The sequence below is a fragment of the Erpetoichthys calabaricus genome, chromosome 2 (genome assembly GCF_900747795.2).
Source record: "Erpetoichthys calabaricus chromosome 2, fErpCal1.3, whole genome shotgun sequence".
Classification (NCBI taxonomy): Eukaryota; Metazoa; Chordata; class Cladistia; order Polypteriformes; family Polypteridae; genus Erpetoichthys; species Erpetoichthys calabaricus.
The window spans coordinates 236761658-236780046 of NC_041395.2; the positions used below are offsets into that span (position 1 = coordinate 236761658).

Consider the following 18389-nt stretch of genomic DNA (forward strand, 5'->3'; position numbering starts at 1 on the left):
AACTGAAATATAATAAGAAGATGAAAAAATGAATAATATTTAGTGAATGTATTCATGTAGTAATATTTTCTTTTACAGAGGAACTTGAGTTGTTAAAGGAAAGTCCCCCGGTTGTGGGTAAAGTAACCCACCATAGCATTGAGCTGTACTGGGATGAGGCTGGGAGAATCAAACGGATTGGTCCTTGTGATCAGTGGTTGCGTTTTTCAGTGGAAGAAGAAGATTCCAGGACACACAATTTTGGAACAATTCATACGTAAGGATATGTTTGATAATTTGCCAGAAGCACTATTATCTCAGCAATTATCTAATTCACTAACAAACATACCGATTATGAGTTCATCTGCATGTGAGAATGCTATAATATAAATACATGCACACTAGTTTTATATTTTAAGAAAAATAGACTTCTGAGTTACTTTAGTCAGGATTGCATATATGTGTGGGCCTATAATTAAATGAAACAGTGCAAGACTAATTGAACATATCATTATAGAATAGTCTGGTTTAAACCTTGAAAATATTATTTTATCATATTATATTTTTCTCTCAGTGAATAAGCTCATTAATATTTTTCTGGCTTATATTCTGTTTTCAGTGGTTATTCTAAACATCATATAGTTGAAGGTCTTGAGCCCAGCACGTTGTATAAATTCAGACTGAAAATTACAAGCCAATCGGGAGAAATGGTATATAGTCCAGTAGTTTCTGTTTCAACTACAAGTAAGTAAAAATAATACATTCAGTGATATTTATTTTTACATTTTACATTTTCATTTATAGGCCAAGAATGCTGTACATATTTATAGACATAAAAAATTAACTTAAAAACAATATAAAGTACAAAAATTACATAAAATATGTATTATTTATGGTATTTTTGGAATTGTGTTTTAAAATTGTAGATATTACACAGATATACAAGGTAATGATATATATTCTAAACTATCAGGGAGTGCTTGAAAGATACAGGACCTTACAAGTGCCAGAGCCCAGACTGGAATATAATTAAGAGAGATACTGGGAGCCCAGAATTTTATTACTTCCATACCTTCTAGTAGAATTGGTCGGAGGTCAGTGGGTAACAGCCTTAGACGTCCAATAACCTGAGCGATTGTTGTCCCTTTAAATCTTATCTGGGGCTGAGGATAGATAGATAGATAGATAGATAGATAGATAGATAGATAGATAGATAGATAGATAGATATTTGACCATTTTTGGTAACAGTGTTTGACAAAGTGGGTTGCCACCCCAACAGTCAGACAGGGCAAGACTCATTTTTGTAGTCCTAAAAAGGCAGTAGAGATAATGTTTTTCCTTTTTTATTTATTTGTTTTTTTGTTATTTTTTTTTTTTGTTATTGTTGTGAAATCCTACCGCAACGAAGCCCAAAAAGGGACGCAAGCCAAAAAAAAAATAAAAAAATCCTCTGGATTGCCTATACCCAGGCAGCCAAGCCCCAAACAAAACAGGCTGGCTTCAGTTCTGCCTAGGCTCAAAATGGGTGTATGGAGAAAGGGAAACACTATCTTACTAATTCTAGCAAAGTAAAATAAGCTCCTTATGTAACAGCTGTATCTGCTTATATTAAGACTCCAAATTGGCGATCATTATCCCTGACAAATATTACTGTTTATTCAGTATTCAGATATTTAAAACAGATTGCTGGCCAGACCTTGAAAATTTAAGAGTAATGATTTTAGCAGAGAACAATAGAACTTATCCTAAGGGTAAACAGTTTTAGTGAATCAAGAAATAACTTTTTCTAACCATTTTGTAAAGTCAAGTCATTTGTCATCAAATTACAGAACAATACATTGATAGCTGAAGAATTAAACTGACAGAATTAAACTGTCTTTACCTCTCACACACATCTCCACATACTTGGACATTATTATGAACAAATAAACAACAAAATGTCCTTGAATGAAATCTGCAGAAGTACTAACTCACAATTGAAAAGATAGCCTATTAGTTAACATTATCTAAAAATATTTAATATGTCAGCATAACAAACACGTATGTATTAAAATCAAGCCAAATGCATCATAGTAACTCTCATATCCAACCTAATCAAAATGCTCCAACAAAATTAAATTAAGGAAGTACTCTATCAATCTTCACTTATTTCATTTCAAGATAGGAAATCACACATAGGCAATTTAGTCAAATGTGTGTTCATAAAGTATTTTTTTTTTGCAGTGACATTCTATGTTTTTGTGTAATTTTTAGAGAACCATGTTATCATGTAAAAGTGCTTTTTTAATAGCCAAGTTGTGTTATTGTCATTTAGTGTAATTGCTTTCGTGTCAGACATTAAATGGTAACACATTAAATTTAAATATAAATGAAACCTTCATGAGATCTTAAATTTCTTAAATTCTTTCCAGACTTCATTTCTCTTACATTTAAAACACTGAGTGGTGAAACCATTTGTTCTAGGTGTCCCTTTAATGAAAAAATACATGCACTAATGACTTGTGTTGTTTAATCTCAGCCTTCAATGTGATCAAATATGATTAGTGCCATGAAATTGCACTTTAATACTTATAGGGGAACCAATGAGTGGGAAACATCTGCACCAGGCAATAAATGTGAATGATGAAGAAGCAGTTGTTCAAGTCTTACAATCAGGGTAAGGAAAACTTTATGTTTATACAGTAGGTTCTTTATTATCACATGTACAGAGTACAGTGAAATTCTCACTTGCATGTGCTAATTTACATGCAATACATCAAAACTCTTCAGCACCATGATTAGTGAGTAGAACTATTTTACCTCAAAACCTGTTTCTTCCTTATCTGAAAAATATCATAACGTTTATATTACTTACTGTACTGATAATGTATGTAGAAACTATCTATTCAGTCTGATAACTTTTTCTCACAAATCTGTAAAACGTTTGGAATGTAAAGCAGTATTTGGCTATATATACAGTATTATTAGTTTTATTAGGTTCAGTTAGTTATATGCCAAGAAACAAAGTATGGTAGTGTTTAAAACAAAACATTAAAGGTATTAGACATAATGACAAATTAATTCAATTAATCAGTTTTATTTTGTAAGTATTATATACAGTACATAATAAAAATGGTGCATTGTAATCTGTAATGTAATTAAAATATCCTTGTTTTGCTTAAAGAACTGTTAATGTGGATGTTCCTGATAAATTTGGGTTTACACCTCTTATGGTTGCAGCACAGAAAGGCTACTCAAGGTATTCATTTTTTGTTAATAATTTAACATTTTATAAATATTTTATATTCCTGAAGATTTCTGAGAGAAAAGGCAAACTCTCCAAATAAAGCAATGCTGTTTTCTTACTCTGTAGATTGGTGAATATCTTGGTTGAATATGGAGCTGATATTAATTTAAAGAATGGCAGCGGGGAAAACATGGTATGAACTAATATATAATTTAAACTATCTACTTCAGAAATATTGTAATATGTCAGTTTCCTAATACATGTAAGTGTGGAATGAAACATTTTCTTCTTTGTTTCACAATATTGTTCTACAGTTTAATGCTTGCTTGTTTTGCTGGACACCTGGATATTGTTAAATTTCTCAGAACATCTGGCGCTGACTGGGAGACTTGTGACAGGACTGGTTCAACTGCTATGCACTGGGCAGCAGATGGAGGTCATATAAATGTCATCCGGTTTTTAATAAATGATAGTTGTAAGGTAGTGTATTTAATATTTTTTGGTTGAAAGAAATATATCAAATGAAGAATTAGAAATGTACAATATTATCATTTTTTCCTAATTATAAAATTATCTTTTAATTTGAGTGTTATTTATCATTAATATTCTCAACTGGAAAATGGTAATTAGTATTAAATCATAGCATAGTCTGTTCCAATTTACTATTTAGGTGTGGGTTGCTTGGTTGCATATACAGTAGGCCACAGTAGTACTGTAATTTAATTTCATTATGTTACCAATACTAGTCCTCTTCAGCAAAGCTGGCTGTTTCTTTTAACATTCGACTGGTTAGGCATACAAGTCTGTATATTTCAATAAAATACTGTTCTTTATTTTATGAGAAAAATTTACTTTAAACCTAGCAAGGCAAAATGAGAAAATAGCTGGTAAAAAACAAAACCTAAACTTGATAAGTACAAGGCTGTCAAAAATGAATGCAATGATGTTACAGTCTAATAAAGCAGGAAACAGATAGCAGTGATATGGAAAGCTACAATCTGATCATGTTTAGATTCATAAACCATTTCAGGGCATTTTATGTTTTTTATTAAGTCATCTGGCATAGTGCACTAAACTAACAGAATGACTTGCTTGACATTTGCTTGTTTGTTCTCTGTAGTTTATTGTAACCTACATAATGCTATACTTTGAGGACCTTGAAGATCCTGTAAGGAAAACCATATCATTTCATTTAGTACCATAGTTTGGACATTGAATGCAAAGGAGTATTATTTTGATGGTTTGTACAGGTGCTTGATAATTAAAATTTATCTTCTGGTACAGTAATACTGGCCATACAATTTTCATTTTAATAACAACGTCTCAGCTTCTTGTATATAATAAAAATCTTACTTTACCAGATCATTTGCCAAAGCTTATGGTTTTGGCTGTATAACACGACTTACTTATATGTGAACGTGCTTATTTAAAAAGTACTATCTATTTTAAATGAACTGTATATTTTCTTATTTAATTCTCATTTTAGGTTGATTCTAAGGATAATGGTTCTTTGTGGACACCACTTATGAGAGTTTCAGCTTTATCTGGCAATGCCAGAGTTGCATCTCTCCTAATTCAGGCAGGAGCAGATGTGAATGTACAGGATAAAGATGGAAAGACACCTTTAATGGTATGAATAGTGAACAGTTGTATGTTATTAAAAATAATGTAAATGCTGTTTTAAATTGGTATTGATTTTGAAATTGATTCTTATTGTTTTTTTTAAACTAAAAGTAACTTGATAACACCTTACCCATAGATTCCCATTCAGCATGTCCCAATGGCGTGTTATTTAGCCCAACTATGTGTTTATATACCCATCATGTTGCCATAAAATGAAAATCTTGCTTCTTTTTAAATATTTGAAAAAAGTATCTAGTGGAGGTATAAACAATGTATTTCATTGTTGAGTGAAATGAGAAATACTGTGAAGTATACTGTATATCAAAACAACAAGACATTAACAGACAACAAAATAGTGAGCTAACTATATGCACATATCAGTCTTTTTATTTACATGTTCAGCAACAACTTATGTGTTTCTTGCTTTTAGTTAATTTTCTGTGATATCTTTCTTGTATTTCTTCCTTTTATATTTGCATGCAGATGCAGTCTAACTCAACTCAATAAAATGAACCTTTAAACAAGCTGTAAAACACATTTACACTAAATTCTTTGTCCTTTATTAGACATATTTACAAGCATGAAGTCACATCTTTTAGATCTTGCATAAAACAGAAAAAAACAACAAAAAGAAACTTGCCTGTTGTTTTATACAGAGTCCCTGAAGTAGACCTAGCGCAACAGAATCAAGCTACATGAAAATCATGAATCTGTCAAAAGGCGCCAAGGAATTCCTCCCCCCTTCTGCTATGCCAGCCAGGAGATTTCATTAAAGTCCATTATGACGTAATTTTAAGTCAAAATTTTTTTCATGTGTACAAGAGTGCAGTGAAATTCTTAGTTGCATGTGCTAATCAACATACAACAAATCAGAACTCTGTGGCACCATTATTGGTGATTATAACTATTGTAGCAGTAGAGGTCTATGTCCACCTCTTGAACCCTCAGGTACCACTCCAGACACTGGATAAAAGTCCAAGACTTCTTTATTAAATAACAATAACGTGCACAAAGCACTCTACACACCACACTACTCATATAAATCACAATACTACTCTCAATACTCTTTCCTCCTCACCCAGACACTTCGCCCTCCTACCTCCCAGCTCAGCTCAGTGTCTGGGCTTTCCCACAGTCCTTTTATACACCCTGACCTGGAGGTGTTCCTGTCCAATCAGTCCACAGTTCCTTATTCCTTCCGGGTCAGGGTAAACAGTCCTTTTCTTCAACCCGGGAGCACGTCGTTCCTTCCTGTCACGTGACTGTGATGTACTCCCGGGTTATAGGGCACATAAGAGCCCACGAGCCCCCCTACAGCGACTCCCGGTGGCCCCCAAGGTATCCAGCAGGGCTGTGTATAAACACTACATAGTCCATGAGGCCCTGCTGGAACTCGGGGCACAATCATGCTGTCGGGAGAGCTCCTCCTGGCAGCCTGGGGGTGAGGGCCGGAATATGTAGCTGGCCATCCATCACACTATCTTACCTTGAAACTTCTGTCTTCATCCTTAGAACATATTTATCATAACCTAGCAGCAACAATTTATATACCAAATGTGGTAATACCTGTATATTCTTTTATTTTTGCTCCTTCAATAATTACACTAACATGATAACGCTGGTTGCTTCGCCAGTCTAAAATCTGCAGAAGTAGTCGGGGCCAGCTAATCAGCTAAATAAGAGTCCCGGTTACTCAGAGGGAGCATTTACTACGCTAAGATGCTTTATTTACAGCGGCAGCCCAGGTCATTATTGGACATAAGTTATGTGATATTAGGGATGTGACAGAAGGGAAATCAGTTCAAATACAAAATATCATTAGTTTGTTCATCATCTTTAAATGGTAATAACATAATGAGTCTTTATGACTATATTAATCTCCTGTTACTTTTTAATTCTCAAGGGTCTTGGTGGCCTGTCACTTACTCCCAACTGTGGCAGAACAGTTGTCTTTTAAAAAATATGCCAGAAACTACATATCAACACAGTGTTCGGGTGCTTATAAAAACAAAAAACACAAAATAGCAGTGCCCATTAAAAATAAGTACTGAAAATGTAGGTGCACTTAAAAAATATTCTTTAAAAAAGGGTAACGAAATGATGAAATTACATTGATATTAAAATTATGATAAAAATAATAAAAAAAAATAAAAACATTACTTTCCCTAACACACTTCATCTCTCTCTTTCTATATCCATCCATCTGTCTATATTAACAATGTAGTGATATTCGTCTTGTCCCTGTAATCATAGTTTATTAACAATGTAGTGATATTCATCTTGTCCCTCTAATCATAGTAAATATTTCCACAATGTTCAAGTAACAGCCAAAACAAAGACTTGTGGCCAAAAGTTGTCTGAAACCATTTATTATGACCTTACCTCTGAGCATGCATTTTCTTGATTCTTCCCTTAATGTTTGCATGCAGGGGTGCTGCTAGAGAGCCCCATACTTATTAGTGCTGTCAAATTAACCAAAAAATAACATTAGAACATTCAAATTAAAAATAATTAAATATTAGAATATAATCAAACTTAAGTTAACGATTCTCTGTGTTACATAGCTCAAATCCATATAAATTAGCACAAATCCATATAAAGCCCAGCCAAAATCACCCATGATTGCTGATGGTTGGTTGTTGGGCTAGACGGAAAGATCTTATAAACCAGTTTGTTTGTGAAACACATAGAGAATGGACTAATGTTAATAAACTGACCTTTTTTGAGAAATAAAAATCTCTTATTCAAGTTTTTCTTGCTCTTCTTTTCTGGGACCCATAATTTGGCTTTGACATTTCAATTTAAGCCAAAAGAAAATGCATATAACATTGGGTAGTGAATTAATGCAGTACAACTGACTTTTGTAAGGACCTCTCTGGTTAAAAGAGAGGGAAAATACAATGTAGACAATGCCTGGATTGGTACTATTTGGCAAAAATCATTAATCTCTAAATTGTAAGTAAATTATTCAATGTAATTTCCATGACTGACTAATAAAAACCTGATTAAATTATGTTAATTTATTTTCAAGAGCTCCTATCAGTCAGAGGCTGTTGGAATCATCTGTCCCAACCCCTTATAATGCCCCTTTTTGCATGTGTCCATTTTGCCTTACTTAGGATATCATGTGGTTGGGTGGGGGTTGAATTGAACTTCGTTTTGTCAAGTTTGACTTGCTTGTATGGAATGTTACTTGCTTTAAAAAAAAAAAATCAATAAAATGTTAAAAAAAACATGAAGAAAATTTTTAAATGCCTATCAGACAGCCTTGGTGTCACAATCTCTCTTAATCCATTAACAGCTGTGTTTGGTGTACTCCCAGATAGGCATAAAGTGGAGAAGGACAAACCAACTGTAATTGTCTTTACTTCACTATTAGCACGCAGACTTGTCTTGCTCAACTGGAAAATTTCCTAACCCACCTCTTTTAAATCAGTGGGTAACTGATGTCATATACTATTTTGAAATTGGAAAAAAATAAAATTTTCACTTAGAGGATCTGTTCAAAACTTTTTTAAAACCTGGCTGGACCTAATCAATAACATTTTAGAATAAGCATTTATATTGGGGGAAAAGACTCCTTTCTCTCTTTAGTACTCTTAACAGTTTTGCTCTGGTTGTTGGCCTTCCTCTGTTACTCATGGGTGGGAGTTGATTTGATTTGATTTTAGTTTTGTTAAGTTGACTTGACTGTATGGAAAAAAAGGATCTCATGTGGGGTTTTTTGATTGGGGGGGGGGGCTCTCATTCAAAATATATGTGTACGTTAACTGCTCATTTTATACTCCGTGGTGTGAGTGTAAGTAAACCTTGAAGTGGGTTGCCATCCTATTCAACGTTATTCCTGTTTTAGAAGTTTTGGGATGGTTAATGGCATTGCACAACCCAGGGAACAATAAATGGGCTTGAGAATATTGTACAAAATATATGCTAAAAATGTGTATTTGCACAAACACTTATTGAAGCTTAAGCACCACTGTAAATACTGACAGATAAAATGAAAGTTAATTAAAAACATTGATTTTTTAAAAAAAAACGTTTTCTATAGATGTCTGCACTTAACAACCATGAGGAGTTAGTAACATTACTGCTGAAGAATGGAGCAAATCGTCATATTAAAAATGAGGTAATTATAAAGTTTCAAACTGCATGTTTAGAAAAATGTATTCGCTTTAAGTTGTTAGTAATATTTTTGTAATGTACATGTTTAACACACAATCATTCTGAAACAGGAAGCTAGTTACTTTGTTCAATATTTTTATTGAACACTTGCTTTTATTATAAATCTAAATATAAAAAACAAGTAATAGCACTGAATAGGTATATAATCAGTAGAGGATGAGGCAAATGTGAAACCTAGCCTGGAAATGGTCCAGGTTGTAAGCACTGTGAACAAGTAATGCCACCTGCTGCTCATGTGTGCTGTCCATCTATAATATATTTGATTTATGTATGTATGTGTGTATATATTTATTTATGTGACTTTTTGCAATTGGTTTATTTAAATAAGTAAAAGTATATCTGTCTAGCTATTGATAAATATATACAGTACATACAGATACATTTTTTTATGTAACTAATGCTTCAAATAGCAGACATGTGGTAGAATGCCATTTTTAGTGCCATAGCAATGCAATTCAGACAAAAGGCTGGAACAATGCACATTAAAGTAAATAAAGACATTTTTATATTATTATAGAGGGGTGGAGCAATAAAAGAAACACCTGCCTGCTCACAGTATGCCTTGCTTACAGATTTTCTTTTATCTCTGGCCGGTGAGAGTAGCCTCCCCAGATACATTTTCTCTCTCTCATACAGGACCACTTTGCCACTTACCTTCAGTTTTTGGGATTTGGACTTCTAAAAAGTTTTTTGGGGGGTCCACGCCAACAACCATTGCTTCTGTAGTATACACCTAGCTCTTCTCCAGTCTTCCCTTTCTGTCTCCTTTGTTTCCTACCTAACCAACAGAGATCCTCACATGTAGTTATTTTTTATCTGTGGCTTCTCATCTGTCTGTGTCAGCCAAGGTACCCCAAACACGATTCATTAGATCTTCAATGTGACAAGACCTCACAGTAGAGCTGAAAGGTGCTATAAAAGTTTGTACTCTTGATTCCATTGTGAGCATGCCTTTTTTTCTTTTTTTCTTTTTTTCTTAGGCAGGCTTGCTTTTTCACTATACATTTAAGAACTTTAGCTGGTTTACATATTGCTCTAATCCCTCATCCTACTTTTCTTCAGGGCAGAGATGTCCATATGTTACTTTGTTGTGCAAGTACTCGCTTTGACAGTTTTTGCAGCCACTCACCTAACGTTCTTTTCTGGTTCTGGAAGGCAGGTACTGAGACCCACCTCTAACTGTATATCCAGGGATTTATTCCAATGATTTTTAACTCTTGCTGGCAACTGTTGTCACTGTCATGTCAGTACAGCTGTTATTTCCAGCTTATGTTCAATCTCTTTTATAAGTAATATTTTGAGCAGAAGAAAATTTATAATCCCTGGAACTACTGTGGTGCTTATACAGTAGTACTACATACTGTATTTGCAGAGTCACAGTTGTGAATAAACTAGCATCTGGCTCACTTTACTTGAGTGAATAATATAACCTGAAAAGAAGAGGCTATCAAAAGTAGGAGCTGGAAGTATGGTCAATTAAGTCATTAAAGGTCAGGACATGGATTATCTAACTAATCTGTATCAAGTTCAAAAAAGAAAAAAATGTTGAAGCTCAAAGCAAAGTTCAAAATGTATCTAGTCCAAATAAGCCCTTATAAGAATTTTTATGATTGATTACATCTCATGTACAGTAATTTAAAGCCGGTCATGAGGGGGGCAATTTCAGTACTTCTCTAAACAATACTGCTTCTGCAGCGACCAATATGATGCAAAATAGCTGTGCTCACAAGACAGAATATCAGTACAAAATTACATTAGATAATGTCACTGCCATGATGATTAAAGTAAATAAAAATTAAAATGACAAAAGACAGCAATTAAAAAAATTACATGCATGGTATTATAATTGCAATTGATTTTGAAAGTATTGTTAAGTAGTAATTAAAATTAATCACATTGTGTTTTCCGGAATTTAATTTCTGCTTCTGTAAGACTTTGTTTTTTGGCATGTTTGGTGTTAGCTATGTTTTAACTATTTTACAGTTGTTTATGAAGCAATGCTAATGATATCTTTTGTTTAAGAAATCCCAGCAATTATGGCAACTGAGTAAGATGGCAGTTATGTAGTATATAATGAGGCAAAGTGTAACATGGCAACCATCAGACATGATGCATGATTATGATTTTTTTTCCTTTGCAGTATGGAACAAGTGTTCTAGAGATGGCTAAAGCTTTTGGAAGGCTGGTATGATGAATACAATTTTGGAAATATTTACCATTAAGAAATCTATTGATTTGATACATTTTTACAAATTTACATATAAATGTATTTTTCTTTTTTAGAATATTGCCCACCTGTTGGAAGATAAAGTGATTTAATGTAGGAAACCTGGAAATGTTTTTCACTTCAGAAAAATTGACCATTTGACATTCTTTTTCAATGAGAGAATGCAGACCTATTAGACAGGTAAAACAATTGGAAAATATTCTTTTTCAGTTTAAAAGTACTTGGACACAGCATTTTTACTTTAATATAAGAATTCTTCATTTTATTTATGCACAGAATAATGTAATTTGTTTACCACTTTACTAAGCAATGAAGAGTTTTGTGTTTCTCTATAGTAGAAACACCACCGTAACATGGAAAAATGCTTTGTGTTGTAAATCATACATATTCAGTATATTGCTGTATACTTTCTGTATACCTATAATGTAGAAGCAGAAAATACACTGAAGATAGTGAAACTGCCCTTTAGAAAGTATTAATCTTAAAATGTAGCCTACTGAAATTGAATTGTTTTGTGTTTTATTTATTTTTTTACCTATGCTTGACATTTCAAACAGTATTTACAGATATAGCCTGATAATTTAGCAAATGTACTGACAGAGATCTTGTAGTTTTAATGGTATTAATATGAAATCTGTAAACTTAACCTTTCTTCGTAGGGGATGTAGGCCACCATTCAACGGTAAAGTCTATCTTACACTATTCCCCCATTACTTGTTACGTAAATGCCTCTTTTCTACACAAATGGCAGACATGCAATACTATACATGAGCAAAATATAGTCCACAGAACCTTGAAAAAAGAAACAGCATTGCATCAGATTTTATAGGGAACATCAAAAACATTTCAGCCATCCATTAATTCATGAACACACTTGTCTAATTTTTATTCATATAGCCATTGCCTGTCCAGACATTGGGCACAAGGCAAAGAAACAAGCATGTAAACGGGTACCTATTTTTCACAGGGCAAACTCACTTACTAACATTGGGTCAATTACAGTTTCCTATTAACCTGAATTAAGTAAAAGGTAATTTAAAACCTGGCATATTTTTAGGGTAATGCAGGAACATTTCTTTCATCATTCAAGCTTTTGCAAATATATGAAACTAAATTTCATTAACGTATAAACATGTTTAAAAATACAGATGCAAGATTAATCATACTTTAATGCATTAAATAAATTTTTATATCAGTGGCATAAATGTATGTGATGTTAAGTGTTTCAGCTTCTTTTAGCCTAGAAAAACAATTTAAAGTGAATATTGCCCTATTGAAGGGTAGTTAAGTGGGGACAAATCAGCAACTTTTACAAGCTGTCACAAGATTACAGGGCTGCATCTTGAGGATTTTGAGTAATAGTGTATAAGAAAATAAATCTAGAATTATAGCACTGCTTAATACTATTTGTTGGCTTGAAGTGGATGTGACCATATTCTGCTTCAGATGTATTGGCATAACTGTGTATTTGATGTTAGTATTTAAAAATTCATTAGTTATATTTCATAGCTGACTTTTTGTAGAACTGGGTGACAAGACTTGAAGTAGATATTCCTCCATGCAAATTGGAGAGAATGCTTGTTTATTAATTATATGAAAATAACAAATATAAATTCCTATTGAAATATACACAAAAAAATTGTATTGCAATCAAATATAAGATATCAATTTTGTAGTTGAAATTGTATTTTAAAAATAAGAAAATCAATATCATAAACTCTTTTTATAATAGAACTATTTAACCCATAATCCGTTCTGCATTTCATATACTCAAACATATTAAACATATACTACAGAAAGTCAAAAAGCTGTGTTTTCCAGTTCCAAACAGATATTACTTTCATTTTCATTTCACAGATGAACTTCAGTTTCCTCTGTTTTATACATTTGTCCGATTGTTATACTAAATACAATGGTTAGTGCAAAAAAGAACAAAATAAAAATTAATTATTTAATCAAATACTCTATTTATCAAGTCACTTATAATCTAATTTTAAATCCATACTTCAGTTAAACAGACCAACACATATTAATTACAGGTAAATATAATATAATATTAGGCATTCTAGAATTAAGTTTTCTGTGTTGGAGATCAAACATAATACAAAAGAATGTTCATTTTTCTTTACAGCGGTCGGATATTAATTTCATTTATGCTTTTCCATTTTCTAGGAATGCTTTGAATGAAAATCATAATCTTTTTGCTACTCTGTGCTTTGAGTACAGTGCACAATAATATGTTTTACTGAATTAAGTAAAACAAATATGTAACATAAATACAAGAATAATTTAGAATTAAAGTATTTCTTTGGACTGTAGAAGGAAAACTGGAGCCCCTATAAGATTGCAAATTAAATACTGAGAGAATATGTGGATTCCACATAGAAGGCACCTTACATGAATATCAAATCAGTGTAAAATAATAGTGCCTAAATTACATTTTACAAAATCATATTCAGTTTTATGGAAGACAGAGTATAAGGTGAAGACTGCTTGCTTATCACTACATATGAAACATTTTCTCTGGAACCATAATTTCATACTTTAGGGTATTACTAAATCATCTAAAAACAGAATTGAGATGCTTGTCTGGCGACCGAACAAGATAAATATACAGGTTCTGAGGTCATATGTTAAAGTGCACATCTTAGTAAATCTCTGTAAATATGCAGAAGAAAATAAATGCCTGTAAGAATCTCTTGTGTGTTGTGCACAGTTTTCCCTCTTTTTTGTTTTTTGTTGACTAGTGAATTCTGAGAAATACATACATGGTTCTTACATATTTAGTTCTGACACTCACCTTTATCTTTATAGAATATTTAGAGAAATTAGGCAGTGACCAGTGTACTGGTTTATAATGTGTGCAAGGACTAATTGGACTGCCTTTTTACTAAATTAATCTTTTCAAAAAACCCTTGATATAATTAAAGAATGCAATAGTAAAAACATTGTTCAAAGTTATTTTACTAGTATGACTATTGTTTTTGTGCAGTTAAGCTTTCAAACCTGTATAGATTTAACATTTAGTATTACTCTTAGATAAATAAAAGAATCATGTAAGAAAATAAACATTTGTAATTTGACGTTACCAGATGGTACACGGTAAAGAAAAGTTTAAGGCTAAAAAAAGAAAATGAAAAGGATTTACTCATTATTGAAATTAAAGGAAACAGAATACACCACAGATAATTCCATAATTTCAATAATTGTTTACCCCCATATATAGTAACAGAGAAATAAATAAAAGTAAAATATTTTTTATGAAAATTCTACAATACAAGACAAGGTTCTAAAAATAATAAAAAATGCTAAAATAAAGAAATTATCATGGTTGAAACCCAGGAGAAATTCTGACCAGAAGAGAAGAAACAGAACTAAGCATCTCTGAGAGACAGACAGAGGCACAGAGAGGTGCAGGACTGTGCATTGATTTTGTCTTTTCCTTTTCACTTACTGCTCTCCCTATGTATCTCCCTTCATTGTATTTTACTGAAAAATAAAAGTTGCTCATTTAGTATGTTCCTGGGTCTTTGGATTATTCTGGAAGGCGAGAAATGCCAGGAGGGCATTACCTTTCATTATGTACCACAAGTTACTGGGATTGTGTAAAGGTTACTTGTTTATTAGTGTTATTCACATTTAACTGTATAACAAATAATTATTGATCACTTCACCTAAATGAATAATTATGTCTTCTTTGTCATTATATAATAAGAATATAAATGTTGTACTTGAAGAATGTAAATTCCATGCAGTGGAAAAGTATTTGATCTTATACAATATTGCATATTCTTCATAATGAATGTCAGATTGTTAACCAAATAAATAATTTTTAATAAAAGGAATCTTGAGTGTACATATAATGCAGAATATTAATTTATATAAGTTATTCAATATCCAGACCCCAGGTGTAAATATAATTGTCCTCTTTGAGTCACTAACTGGTTACACCACCTTTAGCAGCAATAACTGCAAGCAGTCATCTCCTGTAGTTACTGGTTGTTCAATCCCTACTTGTTGGTGGAATTTTACCCAATTTCTCCCTTTAGGACTGCTTGAAAAGATTGAGATTTGATAGTTTTCAAATATGAACTACTTACTTCTTCCCTTCCAATGACATATCATTGTGTAAAGAATACCAGTAAGGAGTGGATTTCAGGGTAAGGTTCTTAGTATGATGGAAAATATCTGAAGACTGGGAATTAACTAGAACATAGTTGGGGGACAGGCAGGAATTCAAAAATCTGGAGACAAACTAAACTGAGAGACCTTGAAAGGGACAGAAAATATGAATCAAAGTAAAATTTTAAGTAGCACTTAAACCAAAAATCCAAACACAATCTGAGATTTCTTGCTCCAATAACACACATTTATATATTTTTTTAGAATTTGATTCAGATAACAACAGATGCATGACAGCAATTAAATAAGCAGCAAATTCCTCATGTAAATGGTGAAAAGGAGTGAACAGGCCTCAAAATAAATGAAAAATTGATGAGAACTTCAATGATCAACTTTAAAAACAGATCTCACCCCCAGGCAGCATGGCCCCAAACATAAAGGGCAAGCTCCAATGAAAGCACGGGCTCAAAATCATGCTCAAGGTTTTAAAATTTCAAAATTCTTAAAATTCACAAAAATGGCCTTCAAGGGAGAGAGAAATTGTAAATCTCTTAATTGAAATGGCAAATTGAAACCAAGTTCCTTATATTTAGGTTGTATGTAATTAAATAATCAAAAAAAGAAAGGAAAACAAAGAACAGGCAAAAAATGTATACCCAAATAGGCAACACAGGGCAAAAAAGTGAAATCCTTAATCCAGAGATTAAATCCAAAAACAAATGCAGTAATTTTAAAAAATAGAAAATGCAATGTTCTAGAATCCATAAATGACAACTTGCTGTGATGCTCTCCACACTCTCAATTTAAAAGCTGATTTGGTTCCCAGTAGTGAGGGTGGTTAGGGTGGCCTCACCTCTTGGTGTTTGACCCACAGAATAGATGAAGCATAGTCAAAGAATACATAAACACAATACTTTAAAAACAAATACTTAAACAAAGATAGTTATACAAAGAAAAATATAATCCCTCTTAATAAAAGGACAAGCATCTGTGTATCTGTATGTCACTAATAGCACTATGTGCTATTTGGTATGCAATTCATTAAAACGGTGCTAATGTTTGTGGTGCGCCATCTGCTGGAATAAAAACTGCAGTGCATTTTATTACAACATAACATTACAATAGATGGTGCACTACAAACATTAATGCTGAATATGTCCAACAGAGAGTAGCTGCCCAACGGACAGAAATCAGATTATTTACCTTAATAAAAGGACAAGTGTCTGTGTGTAAGTATACATATACTGTATGTGTGTCCAAACAATTGCTAAGGTTAGGGAAAAAAATTTAAAATAGGCAAAATACATAGAAGAAGGGGCAAAAAAATCAAAAATGATAAAAAAATCAGAAAATTGGTCTTATCTGCCTGTACTGTTGTTGAACTGTTATATGTTCATATGCTCAACAGCAGTGCGGTAGAGATTTTCTTGTACTTCCTCGGGCTACATGAACAAAGTTTATAGCTATAATGCCAATGAAATCTAACTTTGCCTGGTGAGCAATGGATGAGGTAAAATAACAATAAATGGATGAGTACGTTGGGCACAGCTAGACTAGATGGGGCCAATGTGGCAGTGACCACAGCTGTGTTTTCACAGCAAAACACTTTTACTATTAGAGTGGTCAGTTCAACGAATGATGCCGAGCAGAAATGGTGAAAATGGATCTGAAGAGGAAAAGGCCATCCCAAGAGAAAAGGATTGGGTGTGTGTTATTATACCAGACCAAATTAACAACCCATGTATCAAATAAAAAACAAGAGGTCTACATTTATTACGTAGATTTCAACCTGTCTAAGACAGGTAAAAGTGATAGTCTATATAAATAATATTGTAAGCTGTTTCTTTGTCTGCTTGTTTGCCTATCAATCAAAAATGGCTGAACCGGTTTTTACACAATTTTCCATGTTTAATGCATTTGGTCCAACTTCTGTCTTATGAAAAAGTCTGCTTATGTTTGACTTTATTCAAAACATGATATGGAAAATTAATGCACTAAATGCAGAAGACTGTGAAGAGGTATGATTTAAATTGAATTTAATAAATCTTTTTTTCCCTAACAAAATTTTAAAATGAAAATTACTTTTATAACTGCAGTGTTGTTATTTAATGAGTTCTAATTATGTTTTTTATCCTAAAAAATGGTTAAACATATCCCTTTTGTAAAGTTGAAATTATTTAATTGTTTCGGACTGATATAAAATTAACTAGTTAGGTTTCATTTTAGGTTCTACGCCCAGGCAAACAGAATCTCCCACAATTATAAACATTTACATTTTAGCATTGTTTTCCATAGCAGAGAGCTCATGTAATGTAGATGACTCAGTAAAAAAGACCAGGATTCTCATGATAGTAGCAAAATACAATATTCATTTAACAACTGTACATCTGGTAGTAACTGCCAGATAGTTTTCTCTATATTTTATATGCAATCAGATGAAACGGCAGGTAAAACTGTATTTGAATTCCAATATTAATAGAATTGTTTTGCACAATTCATACCGATAATCACTGTTATCCTTATTGTTTCTGATCATCTTTAACACAGTATTTTGCAGTATATGTCTCAATCTCCAATGCCTGCTTTTAGAATCTGACATATTTTCAATCAGCTAAAGATGTAAAGCAGGAATTGGCAAACAGGACACACACATACAGTTGTGCTCATATGTTTACATAGCCTGGCAGAATTTGTAAGATATGTTCCATACTTTAAAGAAAAAATGACTGATCAGGCCATTTAGTTAATGGAATCTGAGTTAAACTATAAGGCATCACAGAACACAGAGAGAGACGTGGGGAGAATGTGCTGATAGCGTGTTTCTGCATCCACCACATGGCGAACCACCTGGATTGGGGCCCGAGTGCAGCTGGTGACACCTCAGCGCCACACTGGAACAGTATGAGGTTTTTTTACAGTGGCTGAAGTGCCAATCCTGCCACCAACCCCCAGGTTTTCAATGTAAGTTGGAGGACATGCTTGCAGGGCTGGATGCAGATTAATGTCATACCCAGGACAGAGCAATTGCA

The 18389-nt window shown here is 32.9% G+C and overlaps 1 protein-coding gene across 2 annotated transcripts in view; it reads left to right on the plus strand.

The window, feature by feature from the left end:
- Positions 1-11407, plus strand: part of fank1 (fibronectin type III and ankyrin repeat domains 1) — a 29641-nt gene extending 18234 nt beyond the window's left edge. Inside the window, exons 2-11 of one of the 2 annotated variants that reach the window (XM_051923797.1) lie at positions 79-256; positions 599-723; positions 2555-2636; positions 3144-3218; positions 3333-3396; positions 3519-3686; positions 4693-4836; positions 8878-8955; positions 11152-11196; positions 11295-11407. In XM_051923797.1, coding sequence (XP_051779757.1) covers positions 79-256; positions 599-723; positions 2555-2636; positions 3144-3218; positions 3333-3396; positions 3519-3686; positions 4693-4836; positions 8878-8955; positions 11152-11196; positions 11295-11330 — 995 coding nt within the window. In that variant the 3' untranslated portion in view covers positions 11331-11407. The remainder of the gene's footprint in view (positions 1-78; positions 257-598; positions 724-2554; positions 2637-3143; positions 3219-3332; positions 3397-3518; positions 3687-4692; positions 4837-8877; positions 8956-11151; positions 11197-11294) is intronic. The other variant, XM_051923796.1, reaches the window with a different exon arrangement.
- Positions 11408-18389: the final 6982 nt, after the last annotated feature.